This window comes from Macrobrachium nipponense, chromosome 21 (assembly GCF_015104395.2).
Source record: "Macrobrachium nipponense isolate FS-2020 chromosome 21, ASM1510439v2, whole genome shotgun sequence".
NCBI classification, from domain to species: domain Eukaryota; kingdom Metazoa; phylum Arthropoda; class Malacostraca; order Decapoda; family Palaemonidae; genus Macrobrachium; species Macrobrachium nipponense.
Window position 1 is genome coordinate 61,053,908 of NC_087212.1, and position 19,217 is coordinate 61,073,124.

General features: G+C 39.7%; 2 protein-coding genes across 4 annotated transcripts in view; one reads left to right on the forward strand and one right to left on the reverse strand.

Moving 5' to 3' along the window:
• Positions 1 to 19,217, forward strand: part of LOC135198069 (opsin Rh5-like) — a 707,912-nt gene that overhangs the window by 685,511 nt on the left and 3,184 nt on the right. The window lies entirely within an intron of this gene.
• The window catches only part of LOC135198072 (high-affinity choline transporter 1-like), a 98,786-nt gene that overhangs the window by 4,716 nt on the left and 74,853 nt on the right, over positions 1 to 19,217 (reverse strand). For all 3 annotated transcript variants that reach the window (XM_064225485.1, XM_064225484.1, XM_064225482.1), the window contains exons 6-7: positions 1,612 to 1,761; positions 316 to 445 (exon numbers count right to left, since the gene is read on the reverse strand). In XM_064225485.1, the coding sequence (XP_064081555.1) occupies positions 316 to 445; positions 1,612 to 1,761 (280 nt within the window). The remainder of the gene's footprint in view (positions 1 to 315; positions 446 to 1,611; positions 1,762 to 19,217) is intronic.

The following is a 19,217-nucleotide window of genomic DNA, read 5'->3' on the forward strand; positions in this document are numbered from 1 at the left end:
AGAGAGAGAGAGAGAGAGAGAGAGAGAGAGAGAGAGAGAGAGAGAGAGAGAGAGGAAAAGTATTGATTGGAGTGCTGGGTACATGAGGGAGAGAAGAAAATATGAATAAGACCAGCAGTAATTTATGTAAGGTGTGAAGCGTCTCACGCTGAAAGTTTATCGAGATTATTAGATTGTGTTGCCATTAAGAACGAATGACAATACTTCTGTTGAAATATTCCTTGTGTAAATGAAAGAAAATTCAATGAAAATAACTTCTTGTCACGATTTTAGTATGTTCTAGTAAACCACAAACATTAGTAGTAATATACTTACTAGTAACCTTTGCGATAGCTCCAATGATGACAGGTGGCACCGCCATTATGAGGCAGCCGAACGCTGCTACATACGACAGCACCTGCGCCTTATGACCCGACTTGCTTGACAGCACTCGTTGGAAGTACACCTAGGAAAAAAAAGAAAAAACTTCATGATCTCTCTCTCTCTCTCTCTCTCTCTCTCTCTCTCTCTCTCTCTCTCTCTCTCTCTCTCTGGAAACGTTTCTATTAATATTTTGTGCATTTTCCTTTATGTCTGTGCCTCTGTTGAAATTCGGAAGAATTCTTTATACCTGACAGTGGGAAATTTCCCTTTCACAAAATCGAAACATTAAACTGTTGTACGTAAAATATAAAAACAACTTTCGTTATTTTTTTTTTAGCCATCGCACTCCTCAGGGCTTTACATAGTCTTTCTCTCCTTTCAACTTAAAATATAACTATAAACTGCAAAGATTATTTTACTGCTCTGCATATTATTTGGACTTCTTGACTGAAAATGACCAGAGTTTAAGGCATTGAATTAATCGGCTTTGGTAAACACTAATAGGAAATAATCTTCAGACATTTTTGGTCTCATGCTTGCATGGTTCTCAATTAAATATTTGTGCGTAAGTTGCCCTATAGAAGCGAATATCTTGTGGACACTGTAACGACAACTGTGAACGGATTTACAATATATGCTATGAATGATAGTTGAAACAAATTCCCTTTCATTATTTATTTTGAATGATTGTGATGTCAAAATCTTATTCAACAGTTTGTTGTTATTTGTTTATCATCTAACATAATATACGTTATCGAAAATGTTTACTCGGCTATGCCTGTCATGCATAATTTGAATACCAGCATCTATGTGAATTACTATAAGTAATGTGGCTTTGATAATGACCCCTTACAATCTGGTCAAGTTATTTTCGGAGTTACAATCTTATGTAGATTTTAACAGTTGTTAAAAGATGAAAGGGAAAGGTTTTTATGGAACACGGTTCAAAAGAAACATCAGCTAATACACCCACGCACAGGTTGCTTCGCTTAACGTCCAACACGAAAGCTTATGATCGTGTAGAGGGTTGCAAAGCGCAAAGCACGATTCTACCGGTCTTCTTACTTTTCTATAATTAGGCTTTCTCTCTCTCTCTCTCTCTCTCTCTCTCTCTCTCTTACTCCTCCCCCTTTCTTCTCTCCCTCCCTTCCTCTTCCCCTCCTCCTGCTCTCTCTCTCTCTCTCTCTCTCTCTCTCTCTCCTCTCTCTCTCTTTCAGTTTGATACAGATGGGCGCTGGAGTATCTTACCTGCCACGGGATCCCTCCGAATATTAAGAGCAAGCAGTAATCCGCATAGAGACCGTACTGCTCTTTGGGTACTTCGCCTATCCAGTCCTGTTCCATCTGCATGACGTCCCCAACAGCTGGATGGTTCCAGGCAAATGGAATACACAACCACTAGAATAAAATGATGGGGAAACTTTTTAGTTTTATACGTTGCCAGCTAGAGTTCTGTTGACCTCGAGCAATTTTATTTTGTTCAGCATTCACCAGCTAATATGCAAGTGACTCTAGATCATTATCTGAACTTGCACCACCATATTTTGCATATGATAGCCTTATAGAATTCAAACAGGGCTTGCAACATATTTACTTTGACAAGTTACTACGTCAATATGATTTTGATTGACTGAATTTTTTGTAATTCTATACTTTTTTACCATTTTTATCTTTTGCAACGAGGTTCTATTGACCTAGATTCTTTAATTCATGAAAAAATGTTTAGATGTAGTATTAGACAGTTCTATATTTTGAACATTACATTACTTTAATAACCTATAGAAACAAAAGTATCTTTGTCTTCTTCCCTTCTCTACGTGAATGCAGCTACTTCAGTGTGATTGTTTCTGGCACTTGAAATCTTGATAGTTATCAGGTAAACACTTAAGGAAATAAGTGCAGGTGCAGAAAATAGATGCTCGTATTATTTTCTCAACTGAAATCTAAAGTAAAGTTTCGAAGTAAATAATTTCCCGTCCCCTCTTCAGCAGATCTTTCATAAGAAAACAGTGAAAAGCTTTCTTTGCATAATTAAAGAAGAGAAATTATATCTTTTTATTCTAGTTAAAGGTCATTGAGCAGACAAAATCGAGAGTTTACACGCAATAGAATATATAAATGTTCGTTGAACACTTAAGTAAAATTAATAGCTTCTTGGGTTTCCTTAATTTGCATTGTTAGCTGGCCTCGTATTCAGGCACAGTCTCATGAAAAGTGTTTGTATGATAGAGTTATTTGGTATAAAGACAGTTTTCTAGAAATTTCTGGACTTGAATTATGTTCTTTGAGAAAGCCAGACTCACATAAATCTACATGAATTATTTATTTTAATGTTCCGAGAAATCCTTAATTTTTGGTTTATTTATAGACTTTATTTTTTCTTCTGAAATATAAATTTCCCCCATAATTGTCATCGTAGGGATTATAATATCTCTGTCTTTACGTTTGTTTGAACAACAGTCATGGTTATTGGTAACTGAATAGATTGCATAGTCTTTGTAATATTTTCATTGGTCTGCGTTTTGTCCCCTTGTCTTCCAACCAGGGTGTGTTGGCCTCCCTCCTAGAAATTAGAATGTCTTCATTCATTTTCTTTAAGATCTCAATGCTGTCAGTGGAAAGCTGATTATTAGGTAAACGAGAAGTTGAGAGGTCTCAGGAGACTATTTGCTTCACCTCCTAATGAAATACCCTTCAGAAATTTCATTACGATTTAGTATCTCACAATTATATCATTGAAGTGATATTTGTTAATGTAGAGGCACATGATATGGAGAGAGCCTCTTTGGTTTGGATGTACTGTGAACAATGAAAGGAGGGAGGGTCTTAAGGCCTGGGTACCAACCGGATTTGGTTCGCACTTCCTGTGCATGCAGGCCGTGCCTAATGACAGGAGAAAAATTAGACTGCCCTTGTTTAGGAAGACTGGAATAGACAGGTAAAGGAAAAATAAAAAGAGAGAACGAATTTCATTGAAGTAAGACCACTTGCAGTGCCATTAAATAGGTCAGTAATAATCATTATATTGTAGGTACAAATTCCTAGAAACTTTACGAAGCTGCACGAAGATTCTAGAATGTCCGAAGAGATAAAAAGAAGATTATAGACCATACTTAAAAAGTTTATAACTCGTAATGAACGTATGTTGCTCATTTGGTGATTCCTTAGTTAACTTTATGCTATTCTGATTGTTGTTTTAGATTTAGCTAGCCTTATGCCAGCACGAGCTCTTGCTCCTAGAGTAGCCCGTAATAGGATAGAAAGATAAGGATTTTATTTCAGATGTTCAGTATCATTCACAATGTGCATATAAGTAGAAAGCCGCCTCCAACAAAGAATTAAACAGGACCAAGATGAGATATTTGTAGTAATATGTTTTTGAAACTAGTAAATAACTTAACTGTTTTGAGAAATCTGTCAGAATTCTTAGGCTATATCTCTGTCATTTTCTAATGCACACTGTAAAGGAACGGATAGTTAAATGGTAACTAGTCTAACGTGATGGAAACAAGAAAAAAGGGCTTTGGTTATTCTGTCAAGCTCACTGGTAATTTTTTAAAGTAAACGAATGTTTACTTTAAAAAATTACTACTATGAGATTCAGGGCCTCTGTAATTTTCAGTTTTTCTCATTTATTGCTCCTAAAGGGTAAAATATTGAATTTGTAAATGAAATGGACATCAGGTTTTTATTATATGATACTTGTATAAGCTATTTACATAAATTTCTTGAGCACTAACAGCATCAGTGTGAAATTATGTCTCTTTATTTTAAAAAATTTCCGTTACTAGCAGTTGACAGGAATATTCCCGTTCCTGCTATTGGAAAAATAATTGGTATATCAAAATTATTATCTAAATAAATCATCTGAAGAATTTTCTTGTCTTTTAAATGACACCAAAAGGACATTTCTATGACATGCCACTGCCGTAGTATCTTTGTTTGAATATATATATATATATATATATATATATATATATATATCTATATATATTATATATAATTATATATATATATATATATATATACTATATATATATATATATATATTAAATATATATATATCAGATTATATATATAGATATATATATATTAATATATATATATATATATATATATATATATATATATATATATATATATATATATATATATATATATATACTTACATCTGCAGGCCTACTTTTTTCCGTGTATGTGACAGTAGAGTGAAACAGCGAATTCAGCAATTGAAAAGGCACAGAAATGGAAGACAAAACGAAATTTTGCATATTGTGCGAGCCCACTGACAATAACTGTTTTGGTGAAACTGTGCGCGTCATTAGAGGTTTGGATGAAATAATTGAGAGTAGCACTTCAAAAGAGGACAATGTAAAAGAATTACTGAAAAACAAGAGCTCCATTTTTGTCCATGTGAAATGTAGAAAAGACTACACACGTCGCTTGGAGTCCGCACCTAGAAAAGTTCACACGACCCATGAAATCAGGCAAGAGTTCGATTTTAAATCCCAGTATATATTTTGCGTGAAGAAAATTGCTGTGGATGTGAGAACATTTAGAAAGACAACTCCTTATGAGTTTAGTGTCGTGGAAACACTAGAATTTATTAACAACATTCGCACATATGCTGAAAAACGAAATGATAACTGGAGGAGAGAGGTTCTTCTCCGAGTGTCCTATGTCATTGACTTTGTCGCAGCTGAGGGACGGTACCATCGTACATGCTACAAATACATCTTGAGGCCAGGCAGTGCAAAGCCAGGAACAGCTACACTACAGGGACGAAAAATGGACAAGGAAAAGTTCATAGCATTTATCAAACTGTGCGAGTATTTGGAAGAAAATGATGAATGCCAGTATTCAATTGATGAATTAACGTCAATTATAAGTACCTATGAAAACGCTGGTATTAATTATGGTAATCAATACTTGAAGAAGAAACTCAAGAACCATTATGGAAATCAAATAACAATAATTGATAAGATAGGTGAGAGCTGAGTGGTGTGTTTCACTGAATGTATGAAAGATATTTTAACGGATGAATGGTATGATGCACGAAAAAGTGATCCTGCTGAAGATGCTAGAAGACTGATAGAAACTGCTGCTCTGATAATTCGAAATGACATTCGTTCAAAAGCTTACAATTGTGAGGTATTCCCTTCAGCAGAGCAAGTAATTTCTGGAAATTGTGAGCTTGTTCCAGATTATCTCCGTATGTTAATTGATGGAATCTTGAAACCGAAAAAAATTATAATCAAATACAAAGAAAGTCAGTCAGTATACAGCATGCTATCATTGCTGCTGTTCGTCCTAGATCATTTGTCTCGCCCATACAAACTGGTCTGGGTGTTCATCTACACAGAAAGGATTCTGTGCCACATCAGCTACGATGAACCAATCAACTGCAGTAGATCCACGGCCATATATCCAATTTGTATATGATAATGCTGACTATAATGTTGCAACTTTAGATGGCCATAATACATTCCACTCAATGGACGGAATCAAGTGTGTGACACCGGCAGATCAAGTTCATGAAAACACTCCCATTCCCAGGTCTGAGAGAATTTAAAGTGAGGCATTAGCAACTCAGGGACTTAGCAAATTAATTGTGTACCATATGCCTATGACAAAGGGCTATTCACTTTTGACTGCTGAAGACATAGAAACACTTGTACAAGAGCCTGCAAGTGTAAAACTAGCCCAACAACTTGACACATTGTGGATATGTAGCACATGGCTTCAAGGTCTCCCATGCCCGAATTGGAATGGATTTATGACCAAGATATACAGTAAAAGCTCATCTTACAAGACATCAGCTGTACTACCTGTACCATTTGTCAACCCTTCTACGATTTACACTTGCCTCCTGAATGCTGCAGAAGAATGTCTAAAGAGTGGACAGTCTTCAGTCATGGTAATCTTTGACCAACCACTTAACTCTAAAGCTTGTGATATGGTTCTTACTGCCGGTCCCAGTAGCCCTCTTTCCCGTGTCACTGTACGCCTTGGAGGGTTTCATCTTCTTTTGTCATTTTTAGGAGCTATAGGGACCATAATAGCTGGAAGTGGCCTTGAAGAACTGTGGGAGACATTGTATATAAAGAACAGTGTTGTTCATATGATGACTGGACGTGCTTATGCCAGGAGTCTTCGAGCTCATTTCCTTACTACTCAACTTGCATTAGCAGTACTATTGTTGGAGTCATCTTCGGTTAATGAGACCCTTAAGAAAGACTTACAAACCTACTGCTTGTCTTTGTTTGACAACACTGAATCACTGGACGTAACAGCAAATTCAAGTGCTGTAAAGTCCATCATGAATCAACTTGAAATGAAGCTTACTGATGTTGAATCATGTGGAAGAACCGAAAAGCTATGGGTACAGTATTTTAGGTGTATTACAATTGTGAAACTCTTTATAAGGGCAGAGTGTTGTGGTGATTGGAATCTTCACTTCTACAGTGTAAAACTCATGCTACTTACTTGCATGCAGCAGGACACCTGAATTATGCAAAGTCTGCTCAAGTCTATCTATAGCAAATGCATAAACTGGAAAAAGTCATGAAACCAGAGGAGTTTGAAAAGTTTGCAACAAAGGGATATTTCACAATTAGAAGATCTGACAAGTTCTGGTCAGGGATCTGGACTGATATGACAATTGAGCAAGTCCTCATGCGTTCCATCAAAACATCTGGAGTCTCACCCGAGGATGTGGAATAACACCATCAGTTATCGTTAAATGGGTTAAGTCCATGCCCGCAAAAGCCAGTATCATTAATGCTGTTGAGTCTGTTAGTGGAGTTATTGCTGCCACTTCAGGACAGCATATTGACCTTTGTGAATCTCGTGATCTTACTGACATGAATACCTTCAAAGATTGGTTGGCTGTACACAACCCACCAACCAACCAACATCTATCCTAATCTCCATATCGAATGGTATTGTTGCCAATGAAAAAGTGAATTGTGATGAAGCCTATACAGTTGGAAGAGCATCAATGAAAACAATGGAAGGAAAAGCATTCAGAGATATTCACCCACAGCGAAGAAACAACATCAGGTCGTTGTCATCTGTAACAAAATCAATTATGATTAATGATGCACAGATTACTGTCAATGCAAACCAGCTATTCCATCGAATTATATGCGTTGCTAGAAGTGATTCTGACCTTGCATCATATCTGGGATATGAACTTGCACCTCAACCACCTTCCCTCTTTGGTGATTTTTCTATGAGAAAAGCAAAAAAATCTGCTCTTGTACCAGTCATTGAGGCATTGGCACCCTGTGAAAATGTTCCTCCAGCTGGAGCAGTGTATATTTTAGATGGTGGGTACCTTCTTCATCATGTTGTGTGGCAACGTCCTGCTACATTCAGTCAGATATGTTCTCAGTATACATTGCTCATTAAACAGAAGGACAGGAACGCTCACAGTATTTGATGGCTATGACACTCACAGTACAAAAGATGAAGAACACTTTCGTCAAGGAAGGACACAATCACCTAGAGTTATAGCTGTAGAAAGCCACATACAAGTCCCGGTGTCTTAGTAGGAGTTCTTAGGAAATATTAAAAACAAGATAGGATTGATCAGACTCCTATCTACCCATCTGGAAGCTGCTGGCTGTAAGGTCCATCAGGCAGAGGCAGATGCTGACAGATTGATAGTAACAACAGCAACTCAGGACAGGAATCAGTTATTGTGGGGGAGGACACTGATCTTCTTGTCCTCTTAATTGCACTTGCCAAACCTCAGACTGATATCAAAATGATGATCCCAGCAAACAAAGCACATCCTGATAAAATATTCAGCAGTGAAAGAATTCAGAGCAAAATTGGGGACATGACTGACAGATTGCTCTTCCTGCATGCAATAACAGGTTGTGATACAACCTCTGCTCTGTATCACAAGGGTAAAAGGGTTCCTTATAAAAGATTACAGGAGGATCCTGTACTAAGTCACAAGATGCAAATTTTTAATGACCCCCAAGCCTTTGCAGATGATATAGCTGCTGCTGGAGAAGCATTTCTTCTTGTCCTGTATGGAGGAAAGCCAAAAGGTAGTCTTGATAAACAAAGGTACAGTGATGCTCAAATCTCATGCAACAGGACTCCATAGGATTTCGTTCAAAATTTACTAACTGGCAACCTAGCATGCTCCATATTTATCTATTATTTCAATGCAGAAATGCGATTATTGCATACAATATGGACATAATATGTTTCTTAAGAGTGAAATCTTCCATGTATATCAAAACTGTAAGAAAATATCACGTGTAGCAAATTTCAGAAAAAACTTTCGAAGCATTTTCAAAACTTTCGTTCACACATCGCTGAAGCATTTGACCGAAATAAAGTCGTCATCAAGCATCAGTTCAAATGTTAAATAAAAAGAATAATTGTCATAACATTAATAATGCTTCCAAAGCCAACTTAAAATTTGAAATAGTCCTATTTGATTGCTTTTACACCTCAATGCTGAAAAAAATTTAAATATGTATATACAAAAGTAGAATGCGCCCACCGATATCAACATGTGAGGGGAGCGTGTGTGACGTATCATTAGTGTCGGTGCAACAACAACCACCCGGTGTGACATAAGTAGGTCTACACTGAGTAGCGACACTTGAAAACACTTACTTTATATGTGTTAGAGGAATATTTGGATTTTCATACATAATTGTTTTAATTCTTAAATATTTAAAAAAATATGGCATACCAGCAAATATTCGCCTATGCAATTATTCTTTTGTCAAAGCCAAGATATTGTTCCTAGGCCTAGGTGTTAGATTTCTTTAATTTACAATTAACAGTCGCATCTCTCTATTAACAATTTCTGGCCAGAAAGCAAATGAGGTTATCTACACATTCTTGTTCTTCAAGTTACCTTATGAAAGAATAAATTATACACCAAAAGCGAGGAGAAGGACTTTTAAGAAAATAATATTTTAAACCAGTTGGAAAACAAGTGTTCCATGCGCCTTGATATTAATACTTATGATATTTCGATTAATAGTCATCTTCTCCATATAATCAAAATCATCATCTTTTAATCCTCAAAGAACAGGTAATCTCTACAAACAAAAACATTAGTAACATTACATCTCATAAGGCTTAGATTATTCTTTTAGGGCTATAAATCATTTTGCAACATATTGACAGCTTAAACGCAGCCTTAAACTTCCACATTCAAAGAAAACTGGTTGTAATTCTACATATTCCTATTGTATTCGTCAATAAACAGATAATCTCTATAAATAAATTCATTAATAACAGATTATATCTCAGAAGGCTTAAATTTTTTTTTAGGCCTATAAAACATTTTCCAACATACAGGGCTTAAACACAGCCGAAAGCTTCAACATTCAAAGAAAGCATATTTTAATTCATATTCCTACGTTGAAAATGTTGTTATGACTGTTGAGCTTATTAGGTGTACTGTCATAATGCAGCAGACGTAGTTATGTTGACCAGTCCGAGGAGCATGTAAAGTCTGCTTTTATTGATAGCAAAGCTAACCTTATCACACCGCACTTTGAACTTAGCAGCGTAAAAAAAGAAAATCTGAGTTCAAATCACACAGATTACGAATTATACCAATGCATAAAAGGGATCATATTTGTATAACCATAAGGAAAATACGGCTAGCTGTGAATTCACAAACTTTTCGACATGTATGACATTAGAAAAAAAAGTATAACACTACTTGGCAACATCACGTTGAGTCTGAGAATCTGGACGATACAAAATGAATCATGTCGCATGAGATTTGAGCACCACTGTACTTTAATTACTTAAGGACGATAGCTAAACAGCCTGTACATGCCAAATTTGACCTAGCTACACTTCCTCCAACATCAGCAGCAGCACGCCAACATTCTTATCGTACCTTCCATTAAGTACAACAGTGGCAAGGGATTACTCTAGACCGACTAAGGAGCCCGTACCACATTCCCTACTTCATCTTACAACTTATAATTGTAGAAAAGGTTGTGAACTGAACTGCGAGCGCAGAAGTGGGCTCCCTTGTTCACGTATGTGTGGGTATTGTGCTGGACAAGGGTGCAATAATCAATATTCATTTGATGAAGATGAAGAAGGAGATATAAATGGATATGTAGAGGAACATAGCGAAACTGAAAATGAAAACTATTCTCAACCCTTACAGAAAAAGAAAAGAAAATAATTTACGAGAAATAATAAAGAATGATTCATATTTTTGTTTTGGTGTAATTAATGCATAATCCCTTGTGCGTAAAAATGGAGTTTCATCAGTTGAAGTTATTTTTTGTCTGTACAGCTGTATAGTTGAAAACTAATTTTGATAATTTTTTGCCACATTGTATTGTATTGCAAGTAGTTACCGGTTATATGCTCAGTTCACTACATAATTTTTATGGTAATTGTGGTTATGTGATCTAGAATTTATCCTCAACTAATCATAATGTCATAAGCATGTGATCTATGTGTGTCATCAACAGCAAAATGTTGACGATTGTATGGTAGGAACTAGTAGGTAATTGCTAATGGCACCAATTGAAGTACATGTATTCAAACGAAGATACCCCCGCAATGGTGCGTCCTAGAAGTGTCATTTTGGTGTCATTTGAAAGACAAGAAGACTCTGCAGATTGTTTATTTAGGTAAAAATTTTGATATACCAATTATTTTTCCAATAGCAGGAATAGTAATATTCCTGTCAACTACGAGTAACAGAATTTTTTTAAAATAAAGGCCCATAATTTCACACCGATGTATTTAGTACTGATGAAATTTATTCAAATAGCTTCTAAAACTACCATATAATACAAAACAATGTTTATTTCATCTACCAATTTTATTTTTTTACCCTTTAGGAGCAATAAATGAGAAAAACTGAAAAAACCAAAATGGCCGCCATTTTGTGGCCATAACTCGAAAACCCGTCACTGGAATTTTTGGGACTTTTTGGATGAAGATAACACAAATCACCTCTACCTATTCCCAAAGTTTCAGCTTGTCATTCTAAATTTTGAGGTTTGAGCTAAATTGTGTTAATTGTACTGTACTAAACAAAGACTCCTAAAAAATCAAATATAAATTTTTAGTGATTAAATTTTAACTTGTTATTTTGCCTATACATTGACAAAATGGCCCTTTTGTCACTAAAATATACCGAAAAGTACTTTAACGGCCATGAGTATTTTATTAAACTCAGAACATTTAGTGAAGTCTGAATAGTTTTTTTAACAATTGGGAGTGGTAAGTCATCAGACTATCAGTTCAAATCGAGTAGACTTGGGCTCTCCGTCCGTCTGACGAGAAAGAATGGATGGGGTGGACCCAATAGCTATTGAGTTGCTTGTGTTAAGAGATGAAGATCTCCAAATCGGTCTAATTAATGTACCTGAAGTTTCACATCTAATTAAGTTACGCTGTTTGTTATCCTCGGCTGTTTTGCCATGCATAGCTATTAAAAAATAGATTAAACCGTTTCTTTTGACCTTCAGCCATTCTCCTTGGGCTTCAAAGTCACTATGGATCTCCTGAATAATTCATCTTAGTACCTGGGCCGTTTTAAGGTTGTTTAACATTCTCTGTTTCTTCCTTTCCTGCTTTCACGCGAGATTTACTTGTTTGCTATAAAAACAAACCTGAGGACAAAGAGAATGCATTGATAGATAAACAAATGAGTTCATGTTGATTGTGTATGCATTGGCAATCACTGTCTGTAAATTGACTTTTACATTGCACAACTGGAACGCATCAAGTGTGTTAGCACTTGCAAACGCAACGTACACCAAGCCATTTATTCCCAGTTCCAGCCAAGTTTCATTTGTAGATATAATGTGTGTGCTCGTATATATGTATATATTATGTGTATATATATATACACATATGTACACACACACACACACACACACACACACACACACATATATATATATATTATATATATATATATATATATATATATATATATATATATATATATATATATTGTGACGTGTATAGATCGTTCGTCTACCCAAATATCAACTAAATAATTTGATTTGGAAAACGGCAGCCATTTCTTTAGAATATCAGCTGATTTTTAGTAAACGCGGGAAACCCAAAACCCGCCAGCTAGAGATAGAGAGTTCCCCAGTTGGGGGAAAAGAGACTTTTATCAGCTGTAGGGACGTATCTCAAAAGGGAAGGGTGTAGGCAGATTGATACTTCTTAGACCTATACCTTAAGCTCTCTTTCCTGTGACCCCTCTGCTGGCTGTATGCTTGTTTTCCAGGATTTGCCTTGATCGTGGGGGGTTAAGCTGACCTCCAACCCCCAAGCAACCCACCTGAATTCTGCCTCAGTCGGCTGCGAGACGTGATCTCGGACAGAGGTCAAATTACCTGCCTTCCTGTTAGGCCTACCCAGGGTGTGAGTGGCGCGCCGATGACCCAGGCCTCAGACAAAGGGGTCCCCATACTTTTCTACAAAGAGCCACATTTTCTACAAAGGTCCACACTGAACACGACATCCAGGTACGTCTTGTGGAACAGCATATTGCCAGTCTCTCCCAACCTTTTATCATTTTGATCCTCATTCTCCCAATTCAATTTCCAGCAACAAAAGGAATTCATCCTTTTGTTCCCTCTCACTGCCTCATGGCCGCATGCTTCCCCTTGTGTGATCGTCCCAGACCAATGGAGTCATTGCATACTTCAGTGAAACCTTAAAAGTTCCTTCTCCCCAGTATTAGAGAATTAATTAATCAAAGCAAGAAGTCATTTTTTCTTTTATCTCGTTTAATCTGGGATTCTTTTCCAGATTCCATGAGTCACGTGCCGTCTCTGCCCGCAAGTGTGCATTACCCCAAGTGAATGAAAATCAGCTTGAATTGAATGAGATTATAAGCCCCAACGTGGGGGCCAATATCATTTACCTTTTCTCCAGGCCAGCACGGGCCTTTTTGTAAATAAATAGCTGTTAAGTAACGAGCTGAGTTTTCTGGCGACCTTCCCTCTAAAGAAATTAATAATAACTATCAGTTTACGGTAAGTTAAAGCAATTCCCTCTTGAAATCCCTCAATTATTTCCGTTTACGTATCTAGCCTCTCTCAAGGCCGCTATATACGTAAAATTGGCGAATCTTGCCTGGATCGAACCTAGCTTGCTTAAAAAAAAAAAAAGCTTGTAAATCGCGTTATCCGTTGTAAAACGTAAACTGTAAATTATTTTACAAAAAGTAAAAGAAAGCACACTTGCAGGGAAAGAAGAAAGACACTGACTCACGGTAAGGTATTCCATTCATTAATATGATTATTCTATAACCAATGTTAGCTTAAGGTACGTTTAAGTATTTTTATTGTAGAAGTGTGTTAAACAAATGTGAAGGTAGAAATATTCTTATTATTGTAACGGCCAGAGCGCCGAGCGAATTCTGTTTTGTAAATCGCATTGTTGTCGTAGGAGCTCACACGAACACGTGTGCAGATAGATGCCAGAAAGGACCAGATCAAACTAGGAAGTGCTTTGCCAGGGTTTATTGCTGTATTAGAAAGCCTAGCTAGTTAGGAGTGTTTTACTAATAGTTACGGCAAAAGAAGTGTACAATTCTTTTGTCTGTGATATGTTAGGGAATCCATTTTTAACTTAGTTTTCATTCCAAGTGTTGGTAACGCTTACCTCTCAGCTTAGTAAGCTTTCGCGCCTGCGCGGTCTCAACCAGCCTTCGTTTTCGCTCACAGCGGCAGCCATGTTTTTATCCCTTCCAGAATTATCTAAACCATTTAAGCAAAGTAACATAAGTCTCAAAGTTTTAACGTAAATAATATCAATCTCGGTACTAGTATCTATCGTCCTGCCAGAGAAATTAACGTAATTCGCCTGGAATAAGAAAGTAGAATTTTGTGTTGTAAATTGCCTTCGCATTTACAGAGAATCAGCTGATTCGCCATCAATGCTAGCACACCGTGGTGCTAACCCGCTCTTCTCGCCTCACGTGTTTCACCTCGCATCGCTCACTCGCGCGCTGAGCGAAAATTTCATTTCACTTAACGTAACCTCATTTACAATTGTTTGCTAACATCGTTTTCAAATCCTTACCGTAATTTTTCACTTGTCCTTACGTAAAGTTAACGTAAATCTTAAAAGTAGAGTCACTTGCAAGAATTGTTAACGTAAAACGCGTCTTTGTAAATTTCATATTGAAACGCAAATCATTTCATAAGCGCAAGCCGCTAACATTAACGTAAAAATCGTTCACCACGAGCGCGTTATCATTTTCATAAAACGTTATCCAAAAGCAATTCTTTCATTAAAAACGTTAACGTAAGTAAATCATTTAACGCAAGTTGCGTCATATTAAACTAACATTAGTAGTTCAATTCAAATATAAGGGAGTTCATTCATATATCATTTTTCACCCTCTCCGGAGAGAGAGAGAGAGAGAGAGAGAGAGAGAGAGAGAGAGAGAGAGAAAACCAGAACACAGTATTCACGAAGCCAAGAGTACTACATCTTACCATTAATTATAGCATGCAGAATTAACATTATTTTAGTCTCTTGTGTCTTTCATTTACACAGCGTGATACGTACGCGCATGTGTCCATTGCAGTTTGCAAGCATTTATTTATTTCATTTATCGAGTACTTCAGCGAGTGACTGAGCATTTCTAGAATTTCCATTACCTGTCGTTGCCCGAGTGGTCTTTTCATTTTCTTTATCACGAAAGACTTGCGTATACCGCAAGCACAATTCGCACAGTGTGCCACGCAAATTCATTACTTCCAGACAGGGAAGTCGTTACCAGTTTAGGACAGGCCACCACCAGTGCACGTCAGGTCTTATCATTTTACAGTGCCACTAATTCTTGACACTGTTCATCGACTGGCTGCTGAAGTACTCCCACCTTTTACTTTCTCTCCTCCACCATTACACTCTGCCATGAGCAGTGCCCTTTCACTTCGGTATACTTAAGTATACTGCATCTAGTGTCGTCCGACGGGACACACCAGCACGATACCAGTGCTCCAAGGAACGCCTCCTCATAAGTGCCATTGCACCTGTACAGGCCGTACAGGTAGCCATTATACCTGCGTGTCCGTCCTACGGAACGCCCATTCATTAGAGTATCCACCATTTTGGATCACTCCACCAAGGAACGCCTCCGAAAGTGCCGTGCACCTGTATTGGACCTACAGGTAGCCCATTCCAGCGTCTCCCAACTTAGGAACGCCCTTAAGTGTGACGTACGCCGTACACTCCATTTGATTTTTTCACCTCTTTAGAAGGTGCCAATCCAGAAGTGCCACCAACTTACGGGACACTTCCCAAGTGCCACAGAGCACCCAGTCTTCTCAGACTTTTTCTCTACCACGTCGCAGAACACCTTTCCAAGTGAGTGCCACTTTCCACAGTAGGCACTCCTATTCCATTCCGTACCCTTCCTGGCCATTATTTTCATTTTCATCACAGCCTCTACTGCAGCCTAAGGGAAATGTCTTCCCCTGCTTCCCGCGACTTCTTTGCCGTAGAGCTCGAGAGGCTCCGAGTCCTCATAACTCTGGGCAAGGAGGCTGGTTACACTGGACCAGCACTAGACCAGTGGATAAAGGCGCAGCAGGCTGCCGCGCGCCTGCAAGAAAAGGAAGAAAGGGAAAACCAGAGAAAAGCCGGAGAAGCAGAGAGAAAAGAAAGAGAAGCAGAAAGGAAGGCAAGGGAAGAGGAGCGAAAGCATGAGCTCGCTCTCAAGGAGAAGGAACTCGACATCAAGCGGGAGAAGGCCCGTAAGGAGAGTATCCTAGCTCAAGCCACTCTGCCAGCTTCCAGCCCTGCACCCACTGTCTCTCTTGGTCCCGCCGTCTCTGGTCAGCCTGACATCCTTTCGATTTGCGAGCCTGGTCCTGATCCAGTGCCCGAGATAGAAATTTCGTCCGCACCATCTCAGCCTCTTACCCTTTTACCGCCTACCTCCTCCCTTTTGGAAGAGGTAAGCCCACCAGTTAACCCCAGACTTGTTTCCGAGGGTGATTCAACAGAGGTTTCCTTAACCTCCCCACGTCAAATCACTGCCAGAGAGGACTCTTCACCTGTGCCCGAGCACACTGCCAGCCTTGGTGACTCCACAGATTCGCAACCTGTGGGGACATCTCGGTCTTATCATCCAGTGCCATGGAAGAGGTTCTGGAACACGTTCTGCCGAGACTGTGGCCGCAAGGGTCACATGTCTGCAAATTACGGAGGGTGCGCTAATTGCAATATTCCTGCCATCGCAATGGCCGTAACCAATCCTTCTTCACTAGGACCCCCAGCTAAGGGCCCTATAACTGTTGCACCCCTCCAAAGTCATTATCAGCCAAGCCACGTCAGAGCCTACGACGACTCTGGCGCTCAAGTCTCCCTGATACGGGAAGACAGAATCCCCCGAGGGGCTACCGTCGATAGACGACAACTAATCACCATCGAAGGTATCAACCATATCAAGCTGATCCTTCCAACCGTGCAATTGAGAGTCACCAGACCTCATTTTTCCAGAATTTGTACCCTTGCAGTTGCAAGCTACATTCCAGGAGGTTACGACCTCCTCCTAGGGCAAGACATGAAGTCTCCCTCGCATTCCAAAAAGCCTAGGGGTCCTAACCTCACAACAAATCACTCCACAGCAAGGAGTCATCGAAGTTCTACTTCCTCCAGGAAGTACGTCCACCAACAGTCTCCCTCGTTACCAAGGAGGGAGATTGACCATTCACAGTTCCGTTGCAAAACCTGCAACGTAATAGGGCACTCCACGAATTGGCCTAGGTGCCCTAGCCGACTACCAGCAGCGGACAATGTCCACTTTCCACAAGGCTTAGCCTTCAACAAGAGACAGGAGCCTCTGTCTCCCATTTCCAAGGGCACGCTGAGAGGTATTGCACCTCCGGTAACCGCCACAGGTCCAGTCGACCTCCACACTCTGCCAGTGCCACTTGGCAGCACTGAGCAGTGCCAAGCTCCGTCCAGCCTGGACGTAGAGCCACCACCGAACTTGACCTCTGCGCCTGGCCCCGAGCTAGCGCCGGCGCCTAACCTAACCAAGGATCCTCCTACAGGAGATCCTCCAACAGGCATGGAGCTTACCGCAGCCCATGGCCAACCCAAAGTCCATGAGTCTTCTTCACCCTCACCACTGTCGCCCGAGGATGAACCTCCGGCAGACCTAACCTTCATACCTCCTCTGGAAAACCAGGAACTGCCCGACCAGGAGTCAGCCTGGAGTTTTCCCCTTACGACGGCTGTCGCAGCAGCCGAAGTGAGGGCCTCCCCGGCAGTAGGTTCCACCTCTACGACGGTTGCTGCAGATACCGAAGTAGGGTGTTTTCCTGAAATCCCTCAGGCTACCACTGCCTCTGCTCCTGCCGGCGTTTCTGGCCTTTCCCCAGAGTCTGTGCCTCCGTCTACTCCTAGGACTGGTATAGCCAGGTCCTGGAGGAATAAGAAGAAGAAGAAGAAGGGACGTAACCAATCATTAACATATTAACAAAAGAGCCACATGCTCTCCTTGACACCTGTGCCCGAGGTACAGTGTCGCATTCATTTGCAGAATGATCCTGGCACCTACCCAGAGAAGGTAGCCAGCCTGATCTCTGCCAGTAGCACTAACCCTCTAACCCCTAGCCATTGTAATACTAACCCTCACTTAAATATAATTACCTCATTGCATTTCCCTCCTGGTCAATTAACCACTCATCATCCCCACGCATCATTACCTCTCATTATGTATTTTAACAATTCCGTCGCTGAACTGCTGCTGTGCGTACCACACTCTGGAATGATTGCGTCTTCATTTAACTGTATTGAGTAGGTTAGGCTAATGATTTAGTACCAGGGCATTAGGTTAGTAGCAAGTAGAATTTTCAAGTAACCTTATCTAGCAGTAGAGTAGACTGTCGTCACAAGACAACCAGTAGTTATTACTTAGGCTAGACTACATTACTCCATTAAGTTAGTACACTTAGCATCTCCGCCTATACGTTAGGTAGGCCACTGTAGTTAGCTGTATCGCCGCTCTACAGACTTCAAGTTAGAGTAGGGGAACTGGGTAGTCGAGACGATCAATCTATTTAAGCCAAGACCTTCACGCCCGAAAGGGAGTGAATGCCTTCTTAACAGGGGGAGCTGTGACGTGTATAAATCGTTCGTCTACCCAAATATCAACTAAATAATTTGATTTGGAAAACGGCAGCCATTTCTTTAGAATATCAGCTGATTTTTAGTAAACGCGGGAAACCCAAAACCCGCCAGCTAGAGATAGAGAGTTCCCCAGTTGGGGGAAAAGAGACTTTTATCAGCTGTAGGGACGTATCTCAAAAGGGAAGGGTGTAGGCAGATTGATACTTCTTAGACCTATACCTTAAGCTCTCTTTCCTGTGACCCCTCTGCTGGCTGTATGCTTGTTTTCCAGGATTTGCCTTGATCGTGGGGGGTTAAGCTGACCTCCAACCCCCAAGCAACCCACCTGAATTCTGCCTCAGTCGGCTGCGAGACGTGATCTCGGACAGAGGTCAAATTACCTGCCTTCCTGTTAGGCCTACCCAGGGTGTGAGTGGCGCGCCGATGACCCAGGCCTCGGACAAAGGGGTCCCCATACTTTTCTACAAAGAGCCACATTTTCTACAAAGGTCCACACTGAACACGACATCCAGGTACGTCTTGTGGAACAGCATATTGCCAGTCTCTCCCAACCTTTTATCATTTTGATCCTCATTCTCCCAATTCAATTTCCAGCAACAAAAGGAATTCATCCTTTTGTTCCCTCTCGCTGCCTCATGGCCGCATGCTTCCCCTTGTGTGATCGTCCCAGACCAATGGAGTCATTGCATACTTCAGTGAAACCTTAAAAGTTC